Source organism: Amblyomma maculatum, chromosome 4, assembly GCF_055883805.1.
Source record: "Amblyomma maculatum isolate TAMU_Amacu chromosome 4, ASM5588380v1, whole genome shotgun sequence".
Lineage (NCBI taxonomy): Eukaryota > Metazoa > Arthropoda > Arachnida > Ixodida > Ixodidae > Amblyomma > Amblyomma maculatum.
This window is the reverse complement of record NC_139347.1, coordinates 86,105,407-86,130,183: the sequence shown is the minus strand read 5'-3', so window position 1 is coordinate 86,130,183 and position 24,777 is coordinate 86,105,407. Positions and strand designations below refer to the sequence as shown.

At 47.0% G+C, this 24,777-nt stretch overlaps 1 protein-coding gene across 1 annotated transcript in view; it reads right to left on the bottom strand.

The window, feature by feature from the left end:
• The window catches only part of LOC146191566 (sushi, von Willebrand factor type A, EGF and pentraxin domain-containing protein 1-like), a 78,436-nt gene extending 54,396 nt beyond the window's left edge, over positions 1 to 24,040 (bottom strand). The window contains exons 1-4 of the mRNA XM_084602073.1: positions 23,729 to 24,040; positions 20,411 to 20,624; positions 7,459 to 7,616; positions 6,483 to 6,684 (exon numbers count right to left, since the gene is read on the bottom strand). Coding sequence (XP_084458199.1) covers positions 6,483 to 6,684; positions 7,459 to 7,616; positions 20,411 to 20,624; positions 23,729 to 23,806 — 652 coding nt within the window. The 5' untranslated portion in view covers positions 23,807 to 24,040. The remainder of the gene's footprint in view (positions 1 to 6,482; positions 6,685 to 7,458; positions 7,617 to 20,410; positions 20,625 to 23,728) is intronic.
• Between the last annotated feature and the right edge of the window lie 737 nt (positions 24,041 to 24,777).

Genomic DNA, 24,777 nt, shown 5'->3' with positions numbered 1-24,777 from the left:
TGTTTGAATTTATATCTGTTAATTATTGTAGTGGCTGATGTCCCCGCTATATGATTACGTGTTACAATGCGTAATTATAGAAAAGAACTTCGACTGCATTTGCACCGAGTTTGCACCTGATGGTTATAACATGACAAATGGGACTAGCTGAGTTACAGTAGGCTTTGTCTTTGTGTGTCCTGCCTTTGAACATTTTTCCACTTGTTGCTGGAAACAGGTGACCAAGTCTAAATTTATGTCTACCCCTCGTTAGCAGTGTCAGTAAGTTAAGAAGGAAACAATTAAGACCGGTCTTGTGTTCACTCGTGAAGGAGCAGCTTTGTGAGTTGCAGTTGTTGATCAACCAAAACACGAGCTGCAGCTTCACCAATGCTGCACCGTATTAAAGAGATGGCACAAATGTCCGCCCCTTCCGACAGGCCGCGTGCTGTCTCGTTGAGTGACGCCAGCTTCACAGACGTCTCAGCATCGCAGGTTCGCCTGGAATACGGAGCTGGTTCTCTGATCTCCGCGGGATTGTTTGCATATCTCATTCGAATATGTTCCGTCTCCTTCGCGGATCAGCTCGTTTCGCTGGTTGGCTGACAACTAGGCCACCACAGCTACCAGTGATTTTGCATAATAGAGCAGTGTGCTCCAAAGCGTTCGGAGAGAAGTGATTGCTTTAGAGTTCACAGTTTCGAGGCACGATCGAAACGAAATACTTTGATCAAGACACACACCTTCATTTCGAATGTCCCAAGGAGAGAGGGAAAGTGAGCGCTAAGACAAACAAAAAGAAAGTGATGGTCTCCTACGCGTCACTATAATGCATCGCGGATAGGTGAAAAGGAAGATAATGTTTAGTTAAAAAATAAATTCTGCATACTGCCAAAATAAAATAAATACGTTTGTTATGTAAAATTAAAATTAAAAGAGTAAGGAACTAAATAAAGAAAGTACAAAATGTGAAGAGGTGGGAGTTGCTCTAAACCAGAAACTCCATAGTTTAGAGGATGGGTCCAGTTCGAGTGGGCGCCTTTCAGTGCAATTAACGCCAACACCGGCGGAGATAGAAGAAGAAAACATGTTCAGCATCGCTTTCGAAGGATATTATAGTGTTAGTCAAAATTATCTGCATTTTTTTAAAGCTCACTTTTTTCTTCGTCCTTGACGCTTCTTTCTGATTCTCGACAGTTTCGAGTTTAAGCAAATGGTTTAGAGTGCAACTAGCTAAATACGTGTTCTGGCTATCACTTCCAGTCGGGCTGTCCAGTTGAATAGTCTCGAGGAGAGACAAGTATAGCAATAGTGCTGGCGATTTTGGTGATAACAAACCAAATTTATGAAAACCATAGCGGCGCCATTGCCGGCAATGCTGCAGGCACTGCAGTACGGAAGCTTCTCCAATTAGGCATTGTAGCCGCGACCACTTTGCACACAATAGGCTAAATTAAAGCTACGAATACATTTTAAAAGTTTCACTTAAGTTGGTCTTTTTAACGCCAACCTCGCAATTTATTTTTATTTCTTTCTTGGCATTGGTATGTGGGGGTTATTATAGACGCTGCAAAAGGAAGCAGTATGAAAGGGCGAATAATAATAATATTAATAATAATAATTGGTTCACAGGAAGGGAAATGCGCAATATCTGTCTCACTTGCTCTGCGAACAAAAGGGCGAGTCCCTTGTGGTTTTTTCGCGTTAGAGGAGATGACCGAGATCACGATAGATTCACCGAGCCCGCGCAATGCTGCGATTGAATGTAAGCTGCAAATTCGCTATTTTGGCATCCCCCAGCAATAAACCTCACTGCGAGTCAGATAGGACCACAAGTCACGCAACCCGGAAGACGGAAGTACCTCTTCCTATAGACAACACTCAGAGTCATCAGGGTTCTTCGGCAACGTTTGCTTGCTTTTGCAGCGTCAACCGGCAAAAGGCTTTTCCGAGGCGACCCCGGTATCCCGCTCCGAGCGACCCTGGCATCGTTCGCTCGCGTCGCATCTATGCCATCAATCAGTTTCGGGACTCGCGGGCCCCCGAAGCTGAGACGTGAGTCGTCAGGCGTACAGAAGAGCGAAGCTCAGACGTCCTGTCGCGCGCATCTTAACTTCGACCGACTTGGCGGGTAACTCGAGTCCACAGTGCGCCGTGCAGTTCCCACTGCTTCGTGTTTGGAGGATGCATCAGTGCTCTTAACAACCTCAGCGTTCCCTTGAGCTTCGAAACGACAGCGCCCATCTGCATGCGGCCCTACTCACGTATTTACTTTGGCCCCTTCCCCGTGCTACTGAAAAAACAAAAGGCGCTGCGCTGCAACGCAGAACCGCAGTGAAAGCCAGACACAACATATATGGCCTATGGAAGCTGAGCAGGTTGATCGATGGCGCATCCGGACTCTGCGATGGGGGACGACGTGTCCAGTGTTCCCTTTCGTTTAACTATATTTACGTCGTAGTAGTGTCGATTCAGACACAAGGACAACTGAGGTGGGACGTGTGGCAGTCGGGCCTGATGGGTTTGTATTTCAGCAGAGACGAAACAATTGGAAGCACGTGTGAGCGGTAAAGCCCTGTCCCACTCGAGCTGCGCAGCTGCAACTCCGAATGAAACGTCCTTCCCTACAATGAACGGGGCATGCCTTCACGTCTACTGCGCACGCACAGACAGTTATTAGTCCGTTCGATGCTCTGCTGGCATTGATATGGATGTTTCTTTTTTCGCTGCACATAACAGCCAACCAGAATTCTTCGCTTCACTCGCTGGATTTCTCTTTCCCTCCCCCTCTCACCTTGCTTGGCAGAAAATTAGGATCCGAACAGCTAGGACTAGTTCGACCGGATCATCAAGAGATCTCGAAACCTAGAACGATTACTTTGTTGTTTTTTCTTGTGTGTGTGTGTGTGTGTGTGTGTGTGTGTGTGTGTGTGTGTGTGTGTGTGTGTGTGTGTGTGTGTGTGTGTGTGTGTGTGTGTGTGTGTGTGTGTGTGTGTGTGTGTGTGTGTGCGTGCGTGTGCGTGTGCGTGTGCGTGTGCGTGTGTGTGTGTGTGTGTGTGTGTGTGTGTGTGTGTGTGTGTGTGTGTGTGTGTGTGTGTGTGTGTGTGTGTGTGTGTGTGTGTGTGTGTGTGTGTGTGTGTGTGTGTCTTGTTTGCGCTTTAAGTTTTAGTAAACAATGATGTATGATTGCCTCATGACCGCTGTAGTGATAGCCTTGATAACGAGGCCCACGACAGCAGAAGTAGGGATTGGACTATTTTCATGCGCTGCTATTTTAGGCAGTACGGCCTTGTAATTAATTTCGGTTTGACTGATTGATTATTGCTCTAAAGATTTTTTCTTTCACATTGTACGTGTTGTGCAGTGTTCTGCATTGTAATTATGTTGTTCAGTGTTTGGTATCGGTAGGTATTTTGCTTTCAAATACTTTACATTTCGGAATTCTTGTTCTCTTTTACAACAGATAGCCTCAACTAATAACACATGAACTTCTATGCACATTTGCTTCAATAAAAATGAAAATGAATGGTCAGAATATTGGCATTTCTACAAGCAGGTTGAAGGGAAGCGACATATTCAATGCTGGGGGCTGGTCACGAAGCAAGGAGTCTTTTTATCTCCATGGGGGGTGGTAGACACCCCGCAGCATTTTCTTGTACTACAGGAAGGAGTTGAAAACACCTACACGGAAGACGCACACCCTCCTTCTCCACAAACCTGAAAAGCCAGCTACAACGAGGGTCATGGAAAAGTGAGCTGTGAACAACTTAGACAGGGCATGGATCACGCTTACAGAGGATAGTACTCAGGTCGCAGAAATGATCGCCTCGTAGCGAATAATGACTGCGTTAGTCGTGCAAAAATCGTTTTTTATCTAGTCTAAGTGACCGCGTCACAATTTTGCAAGCTATCCGTACGTTACCAGGACACCCAAGCACATTTTAGTTGCCGCGAAGTTTCCTACGCCGAACCTAGGGTCCTGATTCCTGATTTCCTCATCACAGAAAGAAACCCAGAGGAAGCCCAAAAACTCATTTCCTTCTCCAGTAAGATGCCTAGAAGCATTACAGAACCTTCAAGCAAGTCTTCGGCAAAATATTTTTCGTGCTTGCTCTTAGAAATGTTAACAACCATAAACACATAGTTATTTTGTGTAAGGCCCGCTAGCTTGATACAGGCGAAGGAAGCAGGGGAGCGCAGGAAGATTACGTACGTGTCAGAAAAACTAAGAACCTATTAGGAGGATGCTTAAGCTTCGGCTTGGGAGTAACCCCTATAGTGCCTTTAACATCGAGTTTCATTGTGCAATTTTTCTAAAATTTCTTCTTTAGATTATTAGTTCTTACACAAATTTTTCCGTGACATCAGTACACATTCCAAACATACGCGAGTAAGTCATACGCGCCACAACGCATTCCATAGGGGCCCTCGAACACGCTTGGTAGCAACGAACTTTTGTATCCGATATATAGCGAAAGAAAAGAACCTTTCGTGGTTTTCGCGTTGCGTGTCCACCTTTCACGCACAGGGCCTGGGTTCAAATGGTGCAGAAAATGGTGATGTAGAAAAATTTATTTTATCATGAATAGCGTATATATTTCGACACGTTTCTGGGTTACGATTCTTATTTATATTTACGTACGGCGAGGCTTTTTGGCTTAACGAGTCCTATATGCTATCCTGTAAACCATCATTTAATTACAGAGCGTTCAGCTAAATGGGAAGGCGTATAAAGATATTATAGAAGGACAACAAGCTCAGGGATTATCGGCGCGGGAAAAATAAACATCATCATCATCATCATCATCAGCCTGACTGTACCCACTGCAGGCGAAGACCTCTCCCATATTTCTCAACTTAATCTTGTTCTGTGCTAGCTGCACCCACTTGACCCCCGCGAACTTCTTAACCTCATCCGCCCACCTAACTTTCTGCCGCCCCCTGCTACGCTTTCCTTCTCTTGGAATCCAGTTTGTTACCCTAAGCGACCATCGGTTATTCTCTCTTCGCACTACATGTCCTGCCCATGCCCATTTCTTCTTCTTAATTTCCATTAGAATGTCGGTATCTTGAGTTATTTCTCTTACCCAATCTGCACGCTTCACATCTCCTAATGTTACCCGTACCATTTTTCGTTCCATAGCCCTCTGCGTTATCCTCAACTTAAGTAGAACTCTCTTGGTTAGCCTCCCCGTTTCAGCCCCATAGGTGAGTACAGACAAGATGCAACTGTTGTAGACTTTCCTCTTGAGCGATACCGGTAAGCTGCTAGTCATAATGTGTGAGTGCTTGCCAAATGCGCTCCATCCCAATCTTATTCATCATGCTATTTCCTTTTCATAGTCCGGATCTGCGGTTACTACCTGTCCTAAGTAGACATATTCGCCTACTACTTCCAGTGCTTCGCTACCTAACGTAAACTGCTGTTCCTTCCCGAGGCTGTTAAACATTACCTTAGTCTTCTGCATATTGATTTTTAAGCCTACCTTTCTACTTTTCCTGTCTAGGTCATAAATCACTATTTGTAGTTCATCCCCCGAGTTACTTAGCAAGGCAATGTCATCAGCAAATGGAGGTATTCTCCATCTACCCTTATCCTTAACTGCTCCCATTCCAAGTCTCTGAATACTTCCTCTAAACAAGCTGTGAATAGTACTGGGGAGATCGTGTCTCCTTGCCTAACACCTTTCTTTATGGGAATTTTGTTACTTTCTTTATGCAGAACAATGGTTGCTGTGCAGCCACTATATATATCTTCCAGTACTTTCACGTCTGCCCCCTGATTTCGCAATGGCTGCATCACCGCCGAGGTTTCTACTGAGTCAAATGCTTTTTCGTAATCAAAAAATGCTATGCATAAGGGCTAGTTATATTCCGAGAATTTTTTAACACCTGGTTGGTTGATGGTATGGATATGATCGAGGGTATAGTACCGTTTCCGAAAACCTGCTTGATCCTTTGCTTGATTGCAGTCTAAGGTTGTCCTGATTCATTAGCGATTACCTTAGTAAATACCTTATACGTAACAGACAGTAAGCTGATTGGTCTGTAATTGTCAAGGTCCTTAGCGTCTCCTTTCTTATGAATGAGGATAATATTTGCAATCTTCCATGGTTCCGGTACCGTCGATGACACCAGGCACTGCGTATACAGGGCGGCCAGTTTTTCTAGCCCTATATCCCCCCGTCCTTCAACAAATCTATAGTTATCTGATCCTCTCCAGCTGCTTTCCCACTTTTCATAGTTTCTAATGCTTTCTTGACCTCTTCCTTCGTCACTGGTGGAACGTCCGACTGTTTTTCCCTACCGCCAATCTCAATACGGTCCTGACTACTTTAACATAAACAAATAGCGCCATAAAAAACGCACCGTAGACAGAAGTTAAAGGCCGCGACAAGGGTCTTTATTCCTCACTGCCATGGTGACGTCATCCGTTTCATGCCTAGAGAGAGAGAGTATATCAACAGGAACCAAAAGAAAATTAAAAGATAGAGGCCACTCGCCTTTGTCGAAAGTCTCAAATTCGGCGAAACTCTCGAACTCGAACACGTGTTCCTTCGAGGAAGCGAGGCTGTCCAGATGCTTCCTGATGAACCTGCCGATGCTGAACACGAATACGTCGACGCCGGCTTCCTTTAATTTATTAGCCTCCTCCTCAGGGTCAGGGCCTGTCGTTGCGAGCCCATCGGTGACTAAAACCAGTACCTGCGATTGAATGGCGCACATAAAGCAACGAAACCATAACGAGTAGAGTCTCTCATCTGGTTCAACTGTCCCTTCAGTAAAGCGAAAAAAAAAAAGAAAAAGAAAAATAAAAGGGGGGGGGGGGGGGCATAGAGAAGTTTCCCTCTTAAAATAAGAGAGCGCAAGTTAAAATTACGCAAAGCTACATGAATGGAAATTGGAAGGAATTGTCCACACGATCCACGTTTTGATCCCTCTTGTTTGCCGTCACTATTGACAGCTATATAATACAAGCAACGTCAGTCAGCGGGAACTCGCTCAAAAGTGGATTTGCTAAAAGAAGAATGAAATATAGAAATAACTTTGTAGAAAGCTGCGAGAAGAGTTTTGTTTGTACTATATGCGGCTCCAAATATTTGGCCTGTGACACTTTTCCCGAGCGCCGAGCATTTCAACCCGTAAGAGCCATAAGCACCAGGCCGGCCGTACCATTTGGAAAACTGGTGAATACTTGTTGACATTGGCGTCGAACCGAGCACTTTTCGAATGCTAGACCAACTAATCTTTTCACAAACTGAGCAAGAAATATCCGCAACATGACCTCCTTAGACTGGAGCACTGGTCGACTACTAGCTGCACATTGTCCGTTTCCCGATTACCATATCATATACCGTAAGCTAAGCAAAGTTAACTTAAGGTTTGCTCCGCAAAGTTCAGCCCACAAGCCAAGTGATGGACAGGAAGCAACGGCCTCATGAATCGCGCTTCGCAGCCCGCGAAGGTCACTGCACTCACCTTATGGGCCTGTGGGCGACTGTTCTGGAAGACCTCGCGGACTGCTTGCAGTCCGGCGCCCGTGTTGGTGGCGTAGTGGTTCAAGTACTTCGTCTCCCGTATTTGCCTCGTCAGCTGGCACTTGTTGCCTGGCTCTTTGAGAAAGTCGGCGTGCACGTCTGCGTCGGGATGACCAAAACGTGACAATGAGCGGTTCAATAACAAACGCACAATGTGCAGCCTAAAGGCGCCCCACGATTACTTTTATGCATTAAGTGCGGTTAGTTATGCAAATTATTCTTCACTCCATTATATGCAACGGTTTGCAAAACGTAGCGCGAGAGCGGCGGCTGATAGCCAACTATGGCCCCATGAGATCTGAATCGCATTGGATTTTGCAATAATTCTTTTGCTCCCACGGCTTTATCCCTTCTTTTATTTAATTCCAGTGTGTTCTAATGTCTCCCTTTCGATGGCGCGTTTCTCTCCACAATCGCTTTCCGCGATTATTGTAGTGGCAGTCAACGTGGCACTGAGTATACATGGTAAGAAAAAGTAAAAAGATAGGTGAGGAGTTCTTAAAAGACACCAAGCAAAGGCTGGCTAATAACACCATTAGCCGTTTTAGCCACAACTGAAGAGGTGGTCATTTCCCTCTCCCTTTCGCTAAATAAATAAATAAATAAATAAATAAATAAATAAATAAATAAATAAATAAATAAATAAATAAATAAATAAATAAATAAATAAATAAATAAATAAATAAATAAATAAATAAATATCAGCGAGCTGGCGCCCAACCTCGTTGCTACCAGTCCCTTTTCGTCAATGGCACGAAGTCAAGTGTGCGATTTGAATGTCTTTCTTTCTTTCTTTCTTTTCGGAACGCTTCCTACGATATTCAGAGGCAAATACTTGGCCATCCTCACAATGTAGTAGACTGGGCTGAAACTCATGCATCGGATTGAATTGCAAAGAGAAAGAATCCTTGCGCAAGCGAACGGCTCGGCTTTCACGAGATCAGGCCTAGTCCGCGCATAGAGAAGATTGTCATCGTTCCGTGCTCTTCTTTCCGAGAGGAAATAAACATGCATCGAAAGGGGAAGTATATAGCGAGTCGCATCGGCATTGAACGCTGTCGTCGTTATGGTGGCAGGCGACTGGGAGTCGCGGAATGCCCCTGGCGGAGGTCGCTTCCGCGATGGCCATGTGCGAGCAGCATTCCTTACGCTGGCGCGCGCGGGCCCTGCGACATGATATGCCGCAACGAAGGAACATTTCGCAGGGACACGTCGCTATCTATTTTAGGAAAGAAACGATTTATTTTAGTATCTGAATTATAAAAGAAACCGCGGTAAATTTCAACCCTGTCTCTCTATTCCTCTTTGTTAAGCAGTCTACAACTTGCACTCGCCACTTCCGGGAACCCAGCTATCCGCTTGCATGATATGGACAATGTTCTTTGTCCGGTATGTTCTGCATACCAATAAAGAACAGTTGTGTCGCTATAAGTGCTCCTGAGCTTGGACAAAGCAGTAAATGAAGCAGAGGAAGGGATACCAGGCGAAGCAGAAGCTAGCCTTATAGTAAAATTCATGGTCTTAGTGACATGTGGGCCATCAGTACAGATCCAATTCTGGATCATTTGCACTCAGCCCTTCACACGTGTACCGCAATGTTTTGTTGTTTTTTTCTAGCTCCTAGCTGTCTTCTGATTTTCTACCTTTATTCCAGCTCAGCACATATTTGGTTTTGTTTGGTTTGTGAAGTTTAACGTCCCAAAGCAATTCAGGCTATGAGAGACGCCGTAGTGGACGACTCCGAAAATTTCGACTGCCTGGGGTTCTTTAGCATGCACTGACATCGCACAGCACATTCTTGTCGCCTCCATATCAAAAAGGTAAGGACCCTCACGTATACCGGGTGACAAGCCAGCAGACGCACCTGCTGCGTGACAGACAGTATAGCAGATCTCGACGTTTAATTCGCGCAGTTGGCTAATGCTCTACTGTATACACTGTATTTTGCTCGGTTGTATCTTATTCAACTCTATAGGAGACTGAGTCCACAATGAATGATTTGTTTTCTTTTCTCAATATATTCCCGCTTTGCGTTGTGTGCCAACATGAAATCAGCGAATTACTTTTCAAAATTAGCGCGAAATTTGATTTATTCGATGCACCTCCGTTGCAGTTAGGCTGTCACGTGTTTTCTACTGGATGGGAGTTCTTTCGCGGCGAACCCGCCCAAAATGCTATCGGGCCTAAGCAATATTCCGCAATGCCTGTGTATACACTGGGCACACGCAGACACAAAGAATTGAAGGCACCCTAAAACCAAAATAAGAGTATGATCACGCCCACGCTTCTTTCAACTTTCCGCACCACAACTGTTTTATTTTCCTTTGAGAGGATAGTTTATTAAACTTCCCCAGCTTTGCCGCCTGACTCACGGTCCGTGTATTTAGGTTAGTGTGCGCTTGTTTTGAAGCGACCGAAGGTGTGTGTATTTGAATACAGATTTAGCCTTCTGCCCCTTCTGCTCACCTGTGGGTGTTCGGCCGGCTTAATAATGTTTGCTATCTGTACGCACCCAAGGAGAGCACTTGGCTCAGCGCTGCCCTGAACAAAACACCGAGTACGGAACACGGGTCGCCGCCTTACCAGTTTTTACGCATCTGAGTGAAAGCATTGTTCTCTCCAGAGGCCGCTTCTCTGTTCACAGTGTGACTCCACAACTCCCAACAATTCGACGTATAGAGGCGAAACGTCTCTTGGATACCATCTTGGTTACTTGAGTGAGAATGCGCGTTGACTTGCTATCTGTGTAGAAGACGAGCCGGCTACCCTCAACACGCATAGCAGAGGAGCTTCTTGCATATGCGAGGCTCTCATACCAACCTGCGCGGAAAATAAATCCTTTCCTTAGTATTTCACCATGCAAAACACCCTGCCGAGCAATGTGCGCACGGGAAAATCGCCTCCTCTCGTCATGACCAACTTGGCGTAAATAATTTTTTAAGGTGAAAACCTTTATAGGTTCATGAGAGTGCGTCCGCGCGTGCCTGCGTCCGCAGAAGTGTCTCACTTCCTCGCGGGATTGGGATACAGCAAGATCCCGCGGATTTATGTTTACCTTTAAAGTTGTCGAGGAAAACCATTAGTTAATGGTAGATAGTGACCGATAATGATAGTTAGTGGTAGTCATTGATAGTGACAGTTAGTGATGATGATGATGATGATGATAGTGACAGGGATGATGACAGCGGTAGTTCCGATGATGACAGTGGCAGTTGATAACAGGGATAATGATGTCGGTCTTCATGACCGACTGTGACATCATCAGGGTATGACGCCATCGGCCATGACCGGACCTCACGTCATCATGCCGTCACCGCCGGTCCTGTCTAACAATCGGAACTGACGTCCCCATGGTGTCACATCAGGTCACGACGTCATGCCCGGTTATGACCAATGACTTCACCAGGCAATTCACGCATCGAAGCTGACCCGCAGGGCGTCCGATCCCGGCGTCCGTGCTGCGCCTTTCATTTGGCGTTTCCTCGAAAGCCGCACCATACAGCACACAGAAGCAGACGCAGTAAAGCAGGAATCAGCGGTGTTTCAAACAAAGCTTTCGCCTCATCGCACTTTAATGGCCCAAAGTGCCGCCTAGAATTTTTTACCTTCGTTCGTTCGTTAGTTCGATCGTTCGTTCGTTCGTTCCTTCCTTCCTTCCTTCCTTCCTTCCTTCCTTCCTTCCTTCCTTCCTTCCTTCCTTCCTTCCTTCCTTCCTTCCTTCCTTCCTTCCTTCCTTCCTTCCTTCCTTCCTTCCTTCCTTCCTTCCTTCCTCCCTCTCTCTCTCTCTCTCACTCTCTCTCTCCTTCCTTCCTTCATTTCTTGTTTATTTCCATTTACATCTATTTTACAGCCACAGTCTCGCCATTTCGCCGTGACTGTTCGTGCTTGTCCGTGCCTGTCCGAAGAGCGAAGAAAGAAGAAGAAAAGAGAAAGAAAAAGAAAAAAAGTACTAAGGAGCAATCTGCATGGTATACGCTTTGGTTAGGCTTGAAAGTAAAGACATGGCTTTTGCACATAGTAGTTTAATCTATAGTTTCAGCTTTTTTTATGCTACAGGGGAACCATTTCACGAATGAGCACCCCTTGCCTCTCGTCGTTGACTGTCCTCATTCGGGTGTAGAAGACCTCTAGTGGTATAACATCGTCTCTACGTCGAACTCTGCGGTACACCGCCGTCACAACGTTGGAACGAACCTTGTGTCCTAGCAAGTGACTGTTGTCGTTCACCTCTACTAACTACCGAACTATCTGTCTTCTTCTTCTTCTTCTCTTTTCTTCCACTTCTTCTTCTACTTCTTTTTGTTCCTCTTTCTTCGCTCTTCGGACAGGCACGAACAGGCACGGCGGAATGGTGAGGCTGTGGCCAATGTAGCCCTCACTACAAAAGAAGAAGAACAAGAACAAGAAAAAGAAAAAGAACAAGAAGAAGCACTAGAACCAGAAGAAGAAAAAGAACAAGAACAAGAAGAAGCGAACAACAACCGAGAGTTGCTAGGACAGAAGGTTCGTTTGAACGTTGTGACGGCGGTGTGCCCCGTAGTTCGACGTAGAGACAATGTCATACCACTATTAGAAGTCTTCTACACCAGAAGGAGAATGGTCAACGACGAGAGGCAAGGGATGCTCATACGTGAAGTGATTCCCCTATGGCATAAATAAAGCTGAAGCCGTGTGCTAAAGCCTTGTATCTACTTTCAAGCCGAACCTAAGCGTAGCCATGGAGGTTGCTCTCGCGAAACTCCAGGTATAACCGCAAATTAAATCACTATTTGTCTTTCCATATTTACTTACTTCGTTCTGCTCGATAATACGATAGCTTTAAACGCTCCGTTCTAAAAAAAATAAAAGAAAAAAAGGCCCTTGTTGTTGGCGTTTTGAGCGAAACATCACGACATGGCTTTGGGAGGCTATATGACCAGGTAATAATTGATCGGCACATCTGTGACGTCACAGGACCTCATAATTTCATAATTTCGCAGGAGGTTTCAACTCGGATAGTTTGAGATGGAAATCAAACGCATCAGGACCCTCTGATCCCAATTCAGACAGGCTACTTATAGGCGGTACCCACTCAGACCCTTTCATAAGATTTGGTCAAAGAAGGTCTTTACATTTATGTACGTTAATATGTGTGAAATAACAGAGGCACATATTAGTTTAATGGCGATTGCATACAAGATGCATGTACGCAAACGAGGATCTGCAAACGGCAGCCATGAAGGCTATCACGTCATATCCTTAAGGACGCAGTTCTAATATCCCCCAAAGTTTTCTTTCTTTTCTGTTTTTTTTTCCCTTTCCTTCTTTCTTCTGGTTTCCTTGTCGTCTCGGGGGAACAGAACAGTCCCTGTAGGACACAGGCGACGCCTCCAGCGACCAAAGTGCGTCTCCACAAACGCATTCTTCTGTAGAGTTATACGACATCCTCTTTTCGCTCTCGTATATGCAAGTACGACCTGGCACGGGTTGGGGCTCCCATACATCGTGCCCCTGCCGCTTTAACATGTTGACGCCCTTGTACTTCACGCCTTGTCACCACACCTCGTCGTTTGTCGCGCTCGACCCGCGTCAACGTTTTGCCCCTTCCCCATTTTCGCGCCGCTCTCGCCGGGGAGAACTTGACCCGCTGACACAGTTTTGTAAATCCCGCGTCTTTCGTCTCCGTCGGCTGTGGCAATCTAGGAGGCGTGGTTGATATGTTGTCTTCCGCCACCGCACCCGCCGCTGTCGCTTTTAAACAAGGACGGCGGACGCGGCAAAGGGTAGGGGCTAGACCTCGAGTTGGCATCGCCTATGCATACACGCGTCTTGAATGCGGATGTAGTAGCGCCGCCCTGCGTGGGATTCGTCTTTGCGTGCGTCCGGCGCGTGGCGCTGTGTCGAAACGGCGTGCTTGAAAGCGACTTCGTCGCCCAAGTTGTTTACCATAATTAGAGTTCCGAAGACTGTTGATAAATCCTCTGAGTCGCGTTCATGACCTTATTGCGAGGGTTTCGACTGCCGAGGATCACTTGCGTCCGACAGAGATTTGCAGATGATGAGCAAGTTGCGACAGCAAACGGCGTACGATCTTGGCACACAGGCCAGTTTCCGGAGATATGCCCGATGTGTACGATCTCAGTGCCTTGATTTGTAGCCCTGGGGTGCAGAGCTCCTGCAGTTGTGCGCAGTGGTTTCCTGTGTGATGCTTGTTGTCAATTACCGATGACAACAGGAAATAACGAAAAGTATGCGATACGCACACGCGCTCACACACACTCACAACAGACACGCACACACTCACAAAGACAAACAGACACGTCCCCCCCCCCGCACACACACACAACCTCTAATCACGCTCAACTCGTTCTCCCTAAATTGCCATGCCTTTCTTCCTGGGCTGACTAGCAGTTTGTGTAACATGACGTCCACCCGCCAATTTCGTTTTCACGTGTCAATGCTAAGGTTCCCCAGCTGCGCGCTGTGACCTCAGCACAACTGCCTCCCGCCCGCCCTCCCTTTCCCTCTACTCCGAAACTACCTCCACGTAGTTCGCTACGGGCAGCAGAAAAAAGGACTAGGAGGTCGCACTGAAAATTAGGGTGATTTTTATCTGCTTCATAATAATAGCTACAACAGCTCGTGCCCCCTCATCCCCGTCCCCACTATCCTTCACACCGAAAAAACGGCCGCAACCACGGTTGTAATAATATTTGAGAGACATAAGAGAGCAGCAGAAGCAATCATAAATATCGCTGGACTAATGCGGGCATAAATATATCAATACAAATGTTTTATTATATGCTTACCCCCTCACCTTCGCAATTATCTCATGCAAGGTGAAACCCAGAATACCAAGGATACCTTAGGCACAGGCGATAATGTGAATAGAATAGCATTGAATAAAATATTTTTTTATATAACTGTCCCAGGTAATGCAACAAGTTCGCTCTACCACAGCGGAAGCTCTCCAGCTCGTTGATCAGCATTCTTTTCATCTAGCTGGTTTCTACGGCCAAGATTACCCTGGCTGGAAGGGCTTCATGGCATGACCTTGCAAAAACCTTCCCTGTTGCTTAGCGCTGCCGTCAGAGACAGCATGAACGTCAGGACTTAGTGGAAAAGAGTGTCGACAGTTCCCAAGACGCGTCACGCCCACACGCGCAGCCGACCACCTCAGATCGACTCGGATGCCAACGTTGCATAGGTGCTGGACTAGCCGTTAATGAACGCTGGCAGAATCCCTGCAAATTTTGGAGTGCTGCCGTCTTAAGTCCGATAATAGCCCAAGTGGCTTTCCTTGGCCCGACTTCAGTGTCTGTTAAAGGGCAAACCTGTATAGTTTGGCTTAAAGGCAACGACATTGCGAAGTCAGGTCGCATAACGAGCCCTTACTATCATCATTACTGTTATGATCCCGCCTCTGCATTTCATAGGCAGCCACACCACAGCATGGCAGTCTTGTGCCTCCTAGTGCGGACCTTAAGCACATTTTGCGAAAGCATCGCCACTCATTGCTCGCGCCGTCATCTTTTGACTCGTATAATTAGAAAGAGAGACTAAAGGGGGAGCTCACGGCGTTGGGTGACCGTATCGGCCAAATAGTTTCTTTCTTATAGATATACATAGATAAAACTCAACCTTTGCTGAATCTGCTTCGGATCTTGCATTGGCGTGGCTAACACAGAAATATTTTTCGAAGCTACGCAAGAATCTTTGCGTTGGCTCACTAATCCAATCACGAGACACCATGAGGGCTGTCTTTTACACGTGTGTCCATTGGCGCACGGATATATCGCCAGGTGGTAGTTTCTGCCAGAGCTGCCCTTCGTAGTTGCAGACATAACTGCTAAGAAGAAGCTGAGTGCAGAATATACGATCGTTCGCGTTGCTGACGGGCCGTGGACGAAAATTTATGTAGATTTCGCTATCCTGCCAGCCTGTGGTTTGCAGGCGTAAAACAAAACAACACAACAACAGAGGTCGTCATCTCTCAGTGCGTAATGCCACGTACGGGGCATAAGCTGTACGACCGCCTCGATACATAGGCCGGGTGAGCCCGTTTGTCACAGCCAGTTTGAAAAGAACGCGATAAAGTGGACTCACGTCAGAGGACCTATTCGCAAGTATTCAGCTCTTTCTCTGAATCCATATAGAAGCTAAATACCACCGCGGTCGTTTCCGGCAGCATATGGCTTTACAATATGTATTAATCATTCTACCTTCTCAGAAAGCCGTTATTCGAAATGAGAAATGCTTTTGAACACTAGACCCTTCCCAAAGTTCCATTTGTAGAAGTTACCAATCTTAAACGTTTTGTTCCAAAACGCCCACATAAATATATATTCATACGTTTTATCTGTTAAAAAAGTCGCTTATAAAATAACCACAAATGTGCGCCAATATTGACTGTTACACGGTACCGCAGACGTAAATATAACTATTAAGCAGGTCTTCGTGAACATTGCCACCTAACGATCTATGTCCAGGCAATAATCGCGCGCAGTCTCTTTGCAGTCGCTTAGGATTTTGAAAGCACACAAGTCACAAGATCTCTTCTGCGCCGCTGAGTTCAGATTTCGTCGCAAGCCGTAGTGGGCGCGTTTCGTTGCACCTTTATTGCTCTTGGTCGAGCGCGCAGGCTGACAAACCGTGTTAGACAAAAAGAAAATACAAAATAAGTAATCAAGTACCGACCAGAGGTCTGCATCTGCCACTGGGAACTCCGACATTTAAAATCACTGCAGCCTAAAAACAGCACGCGTACGACAGACAAAGAGACTGCAGGCGTGTTTTGTGAGCACGACCAAGTACCAACTCTGTTACTCTGAAGTGCACAGAGAGAACGACTAGTAGCGACCGGCCCTGAGCCTGCATCTGGTCGCATCAAACCAGGGAACCCAACCTTAGTCCCCTCAGCTAATATAAAACGACACAGTGTTATTTGTGTCAGCATTGAGAAAAACAACATACTGATGACGACGCGGTGATTGCGTTTGATTGTGCTCCTATGTCCCAATTCCCCTCCTTCATTCGAATGTGTAAAGTGAAAACTTATATATGAAGAATGAGGTGATTAGATAACAGCCCACTCTCGATTCCCAGAAAGGACGGCCGCAATTCCGAAGATGATCGTGTTCCACATAGCGGGATATTTTTCAAGTCTGAACTGGCCGACCCGAGCAACAGGTTCGTTACACAAATACAACCCGTCTCCCTCTATCCCTCTTCCTCACAACTGGAAGCCCCGCTTAGAGCTCAGGCAGGCACAGCTTATACACAGCGCAAGTAAGTGCGGCTGCTCTCAACCAAAATTGTTCTTACGCACCAGTGATTCAAGAAGTTACATGAGACCTGCTGCAGTGCTTACGGAATTAGAACGTGCACACACCGACCTGTGACGACCGCATGCGTGCAGTGTGTGCGTGTGTACAGTCCGCGTACAATAAGGGAGAGCGTTGTTGTGCAGAACGCCGAGCATAGAACGGTCGTCCGCTTCCAGCTCGCTCCGTTAGTCCCAAACAAAACACAGTGGGTTCATGGACCCCCGCTCACGTATATACGTCTCCCCCTGCACATTCCGCGCAAGAGGACTGCAAGGATCCCCTCTCCGAGAAGCAGCGTAGAACGCTGCAGAAAGAGCAAGAGAAAAAAAAAAAAAAAGGAGAGAGAGACTGTGCTCACGCCAGCGCAGGCAGGAAACACGGCTAGCAGCTTGCAACGGATAGGCTGCCCTGATGCAACCAGGCCGGCGCTGCTATTCTCGAAGGACCGCGCCAGGGGTTGGGCACCGTGCTGTCCGCCGCGGGTCGGTTACGCGTTGTCACCTACTTTTTCAGCCAGGGCAAAGGGAAGACCCCACCTTTGCTCCTTACTCGCTCTTGGCCTATACCCTCCCCGTTTGAATCCTCCTCCTCTGCTTCATATAAATGGCGACCAAGAATAGCGCGAGCGCGCCACTCAGCCTGCGCCTGCTGCACGTGCAACCGACTGCAGCTTTTTCTCGCTCTCTCACCGCCTTAGGTCATCGTTATGCTTTTCTGCATCGCCGAGAATTCAACTTTCTCACGCGTTCAGTTTGTCCTTGGTTCCCATCTTCGAGACGTTACCTCGTGCCAGAAGCTCTCCCCTGTGTCTGGTAATGTTTACACCTGACTCATAGGCACCAAAAGAGTGCACGGCGTTCGGAGAGGAGAAAAAAAGAGAAAGAGAGATTGGAGGAGAAGGAGGGGAGTGACGAACACGCTCCTCTCTCCGCGAGCAGCCTAGTCTCCATGCGTGCGCGAGCCTCGGCCTTCTTGCGTAACACTCCTCGTCGAGTCACGGCCTCTGTCGTCACTCATTGCACTTGTTAGCTGCGGCCGCCTGTCCAGTTTGTGACGTCACTGCTAACGTGCTAGCCTAAGCAAACCGCAAGCGAATCTAACACGAACCTCAGTATAGTTGCTGCGGTTTGCACTTCCTGTTAGTGTATTGCTAAAATTTCACTTATAGACTGAAAAATCAAACATAGGAATGATCAAAAAGAAAATTATGGCGGACACTCGACACTCACTCAAGGGTATGACGCGAGAGCGTAGGCAAGCAGTCCACATATAAAGTCCCGCTTTAAAAAAGCCGTATGAACGTGCCTACGTAGCCTAGGGGTAACGTGAATGCAAAAGTCCTCACAGGCTGATTTGATTATAACATTTTGATATCATCCTCCCATATGAAAGGATAGGCGCGAGTTGGCAGCCCCTGCTAAACGTAACGTCAGGCTGCCCTACGTTCAGTCTTTGCGCGGCAATGCCAAGTGCCAGCTACCGCCTGTCAGCGCCATACTGGTGACTGTTCGCTCACAACGCCAAAGTCGACGCTGACACCTGATATTCGGTGAACGAGGCATCTAACGCGCTGTCGCGTAAAAAACGCGATCAGGCGTGTACTCAAAATTCGTGGCTCATCTAGCGGTCCAAACGTGTTCCTCAAATCGAAGATGGATCAGTCCACTGTACCGGTGTTGTGTACTGGATCGACCAAATTCAGGAAATTTTTGGCACGTCCCATTGGATCAACAAGCTGTAGTGCCTGGCAATCTGTGCACGAGGGAACTAAATGCTTGACGGCAGTCCTAGCTACGCTAGCTGGTGCGATGTCATGTTGAGAAAGCAGTGAGTGAGCAGGTAGGAGGAAGGACTCACAGCGTTCGGGTCCTGCCAGACCCTTCCTACATCATGTCGAGCCTGTCTAGACCTGCCCTGTTGTCTCAACTAAGCGCTAAGTGGGGATGGGAAAGCAGCGCGCTATTTCGACAAGTCACCTTTTATCTCACTGGTACTGGTTCGTGTTTACATGTGTCGATGCGCAAGCGAAAAGTGACAAATCCTCACATGCTTCTCGGAGGTATACAGTAAAGTAGTATAACACGTCAATAATTCACTGCACGTTGTTTAAGGGGTTTTAATTCAGAGACCTGCAGACGCCGTTGATTTGAAGCTCACGGCGGAATGCACGCATAAGGCCCAGGTGCACTCTGAGGGCAATTATTTTGCTCGGTTCCACCCATTCTCTCCCTTCCCCCAGGATAGTCACAGCCACAAAAAGAACAGGAAACTGTAGGCGATTTATCGAGGCTGTCATCACAGCTAGGAATGAGATGGTGACAAGCCCGCTAACAGCCATAAATTACAGCTTCGAAATCAGTGCCACCCAGGCACGAAATGATCGGCGGCTACGGTGTTTTGGCACCGTCGCGGTTCTTTAACCAATAATTTTCTCCCTCTTTCGACACGCGCCGCGCGTTACGCCAGACGCGTTAAGCCTTCGTCGTCTCTGTCAATAAGATTACACGAGTGTTTTCTTCCTCCTGCGACAACGGGTGTGCGCCCACGTCTTGGAGCGTTGCTTGCTCTTGCCTCGCTGTAGACGGGCCTCAAACAGTCGATCGATTAATTCCCGAACGAACCAGATGTGTCCATGGCTTTCATTGCTTTGCTTTCCGCTTTTTTCTTCGACATCAAGTGAAGAGCGGTGGCACTTAGAGACGCCGAACGACTACGGGGGTGTTGCGATACTGTGAAGGCGCCCGATAACGGAACCTTTTAGGGCGATACTGCGAAATTCTGCGAGATTTCAAGCAAATAGAATGTGTCCCAGCCTATCTTCAAATTGCACATAGCTTCATGAGTTGAATGTCAAATGCAACTTACAGGAGGCATGCATTAACATGGCTGCGAAGCGTGCGGGGACAAGAACTCAGGCGTACACTTGGGACTTGCAGCGCGGGAACCACGTAGAAGTGCGTTTTGGCAATATAGGAGCTATTTTAGACGGAAAGAACTGCACGGTGCGCCAACCGCAATCTGTGCGACCACACAACGCCACAACTAGTTATTTACAAGGTAAACTCTATAGGCCTCAGCCGATATAGAAAGCGATTTTATTTTAATTAACCAAATCTAACCTCCTGTAGACTTCAAGCGGAATCAAGCTGGTGCTGATGGTGTGTGTGGGGGGGGGGGGGGGGGGGGGGGGGGGGGAGGGGGGGGGGGGGGTTAACGCCCCAAAGCAACTCAGGCTATGAGAGACGCCGTAGTCTTGCTTTTCGCCTGCATGGAAAGGCGGCCGCCGAGGCCGCCTTTCCATGCAGGCGCCACACACGCCTTTGTGTGTGTGTGTGTGTGTGTGTGTGTGTGTGTGTGTGTGTGTGTGTGTGTGTGTGTGTGTGTGTGTGTGTGTGTGTGTGTGTGTGTGTGTGTGTGTGTGTGTGTGTGTGTGTGTGTGTGTGTGTGTGTGTGTGTGTGTGTGTGTGTGAGGGGGGGCATATAGCAGCGCTCATGGTGACTTGGTTCTTACCAAGGTTGCTACCTAGTAAAAGCCAGCTGCTTCAGTGCAATGGGGTTTTTAAAGCACAGAGTCAGATATGAGCTCACCTGCTTCGTCGCTGAACGAGATGACTGCCACCCGCGTGGCACTGGGCGCCACCTCGAAATACTTGAGAAAGCGCTCCACGAAGCCGATCTGCATCTCGAAGCCAGCCGCGCCAACGCTGCCCGACCGATCGAGCAGGAAGACGATGTCGGTGCTGGCAGGCGGCAGACTCTCCCATGGAAATCGGCGGAGATTGGAGTGACCAGGGGTTTGCACCTGGGAGTTGCAGCATGCAGCATTTGGTATACAGGCATCAACTGCTCACCTTGCGGAGAATTCAGGGGTCGAAATATTGCAAAAATTATGTTTTTCCGCCTTCACCCGCAGTGTGTCGTTTGATTATACGCGTCAGCAAAATAAAATAGACGGCTAAGAGGTGCTTGCCTCAACAACTGCTGTGATTGCGGTTTGAGGTATCCAGTTAGTGCACGCGCTTGCGGTGGGGCTTTGGTATATCCTTGTGTCACCCCATACCTTGCATAAAACTTACGTGTAAGGGAAATAAAAAGTCAGTACATTTTACCTATATATTCCAGACATTCCAGTCTAGTTATACATTAACGAATTAAAGTTAGTGGGGTTTGACTGCGTTTAAACCGATTAAGACGTTCTAAAGCACAGTTTGTCATGGTTTTCCTTGGCGCTTCAGGATTGACAGACTGACTGGCAAATGGTTTAATGTCTTTAGCTGGTTTGGGGTTTTGGGTAAAGAAAATACGCAGTATCTGTCTCACTTCTCGGTGGACGTCGATATAGTTGCAGTTAACGGCATACAAATACATTGGGGGCACATATGTCGTCGTTTCCAATCCCTATCACAAACAGGTCTCCACCTTGACTAGCAGATGGCTGCTAAATGGGCAGCGATATGCTATGACACCAACCTGATCGCTGCAAAACGAATAGTTGCGTCACATTTGTGGTACCGAATCACGTTACATATTTGTTGCACCTTCTTGTCGACGCTTTGTGTCCACATTTCCTGCTCACACCACTCAAGCATGACACAAGTAAATTAAAACAAATGCCCGAAATTTCTGCATCAGGTTCAGAACCCAATCCCAGCATTTCTGACGTATACCAGCTCGATGTTTTCGTAATGCAAGGAAGCAGTATTCCGATATGTTGAACCGGTTATATTCCAATTGATCTCTCCCTTTTTAAAGCAAAGCTCATAGGCTGCCACTCGTGGGTTACGTGTCATAGTCCTCGGTGTCGGCTTTGTCCGTGCAACACGCTACGTGCAACGGCTAGGAGGCCTGATTTTTTATAGGTCTTTTCTTGTTTTGTGCATCGTCTCTGGGCGGGAACTTTGACATGATTGCTTGCTTTAACGGCCTTCCTAGTGTTCCGGTTTTTGCAATTGCTTGTTCCTCCTAGAATAGTCTTCGAGATACAGGCAAATAATTGTCGCGTATATTCTGCTAAGTACTAAGGACGTGCGTAATAAAAAGAATGCGTACTGAATTATTGTGCAGCTGTCTAAAAGAGATCATTTCCCTAAAGCGACACTGGGAAAAATGCCACCCAGTTTTCATTCTTAGTGAGATCCATACTGGATTTGTTGATGTCTGCCCGGCATCAAATGGCGCTTCTATTGTTGAGGAAACTGTATTAAATAATTTCCCGCCGTTCTATACAAACTCGTGACGTGTGCACAGACTATGACTTTGTGATCACCATCTTGAAGTGAAAGGTTGCATTCTCTATAGCCTCCGAGGTCTGCGACGAAACTTTACTTGCGTAATCGTCCAGTAGGGACGATGCTTGCATTACACTTTTTGCTTGGCTTTTCCAATTTATAAGACTTCCATGAGCGTCAGCTAAAGTAGCATTTGTCTCTTTGGAATGCAGTAATGTATCTATAAAGCCAAACTACAGTTTGTTGCCAGTGACCATATAAAGACAACGAGCTCTGCTGTCATTGCAAAGCGCGTTATCCCGTTCTAGGAAGGTTAATTCTCGTTCTTCTGCACACAGCACTTTATTTAGTTCACAGCAGTCAAGTTCATTTGAGAACTATTGAGATGACTTTGCGGTGGGAGACAGCGTGTAGAAAAGGCAGTGCTCTGGAAATACATGTTTACGTAAGAGATAAATGCTGTTGGTCGGTTGGTTTGTGGGGTTTAACGTCCTAAAGCGACTCAGGCTATGAGAGACGCCGTAGTGAAGGACTCCGAAAATTTCGACTACCTGGGGTTCTTTAACGTGCACTGACACTGGCAAGAGATAAATTCGTCAATGTGCACTATCAGCACGATAATATACCCAGCATCCTGAGAAGTGACTAATTCTTCTTAGTGCTATATCGAGAGCGTTTGCAAGAAGGAAGCAGGCTGGTCCGAAGAGGAGGAACCGGCAGCAGTCATGGTGATTCCGAAACCATTGCAACAAGCTGGCGATTGAGCATTTCAGCGTGGAACCCTCCGCCGTAAATGGGTCGTACTTTGCAGGCATCCATTTTTAACGAGCGTGTTTGAACGGAAGCGGCGTTTCAAAAGGTTGACTCCGACCTTCACATCACCCTCCTCGGCGCTCCATGCCAGATATCGTCGAAGAAATGCAAAACATGTAAAAGAGCACGATTGCGCACGGCGAAATGTGGACGCAGTGACTACTCTAAGAGACTCGTATTCTGCCGGCAAAAAAAGAGGACAGGTTATGTTACGCACTGATTGCAAATTGGTAAAAAATGTCTAGAGGTATGTCAGATATATTCTAGCTTATCACATGCTTGAATGAACAGGAGTGAAGAATAACATCGAACAAATGAGCCAAACATGCCTACATATTTTATGAAAGTACGAAACACACAAACATGACAGACACAGTTGTAGGGCTGCGGCCCGCGGGATTTTCATTTCTTTTACATCTCCTTCAGAAGCTTTCCTGTTGCAATTAACAGTTAAACCTGTGTTTCGTCAGCAAGTGCGACGTTCTTGTCTAATCACTTCGCGTCTTCGAAAAGCGGGAACGCACAGCACTTCGCTCACATTTGAGTTCTAACCCTCTGCACGTCATATGGCAACGAAGAGGGTAAAGTTTAGAGTCCGTTCAACCATCCTGCTTCCGCTGACAACGATACTCTGATACTATCGCCGGATTTTTATCTGCAGCTAACTGCAATACAATGCAATGCTTGCACCGTTCCCTTTTCTCAACGACAGTGACTGTTCAACACACCTTCCGAAGCCCTGACGCATAGCACGGAGGAGGAAGTGCAAAAAAGCGTTTGTGCACGTAAAGCCTCTGGAGAGTTCCTTATCTTAAGTACTTGTTCATGAAGAGTGTTTGCTTCGAGATAAGAAAGAGTCGCTTACCTGTGCCCATGTAAGGCTACACTGAAGAAGCCAGATGATCAAGCAGCACGCCTTCAGAGCCCGCAGCGCCGGTGCCATCGTTAAGCAACTTCTAATGATCCCGAGTGCGCCGGACGGCGTGCTGTCGCACTCGAAGAAGGCGCTTTTCTTCGCCGGCCAAAAGACGTCTTCTGGCCGGAGCTTTTCTTCGCTCTCGGGGCTCTTATCGCCGTTTCGGGACCGTCCGAGACTTCTGTAATGCGACACTAGAGATGGCGATGCCGCCACGGGTTGCAATGTGTCCGCATGCTGCTCTCATTGGTCCGATAGCGCACGAGGCATCTCAGCGGACGGAACACACGGACGTAGATCGTGCAGAGGAAGTCAGAGCGCACAAATCTAATGTGAACTACACATGCGTGCCCCCTTCCGCCATCAATAACATACAAGAAAAAAAAAAAACAAAAAAAAACAAAAACAAAACGCAGGCTGTTCTCTTCAGAGCCAAAAGAAGCGCTTTCCTTTGGAAGCTGGATGCCGACTTCGTGCCAAGGGTGCCCTAGCGCCGGCTTTCTAACCCTTTGTCTCCGCTGTCAGCTATGGAGGCGAATTTTATGGAAATGTTTACCGAGATTTCGGAGTTTTTGTCCTTCGCAGTGGATAAGGTTTCTTTTAAGCGAATGCCTTTCTTGTCTCATGAGCTGCGCATATGTTCGCAGGAAATTTTCGCACAAACTGACACTTCAAAAAAAAAACTGTCTCTGCTGGGAATCGAACCACCATACCCCAAATCCCCAGCCGAGCAAGCAAACCACTGCTCCACGCCGGGTTTTGTTTCTTTAATTCCGGTTCCGAATTAAAAAAAAAAAGTGTGTTAATAAAAAAAAGGCTACACTTTGTTAGAAAGGTTTAGATTAGCCAGCTCGATCAAAACTGGCATCCATTCAGGTTTCTCACTTTGGAAATTATAGCTTTCCTTAGATAAGTAATACTTTCAAGGAAACACTCCCCCGCTGAGCAAGCATCGACGTCAGCGTGTCCCATAGCCATTCTCCTTTTCCGTACACTGT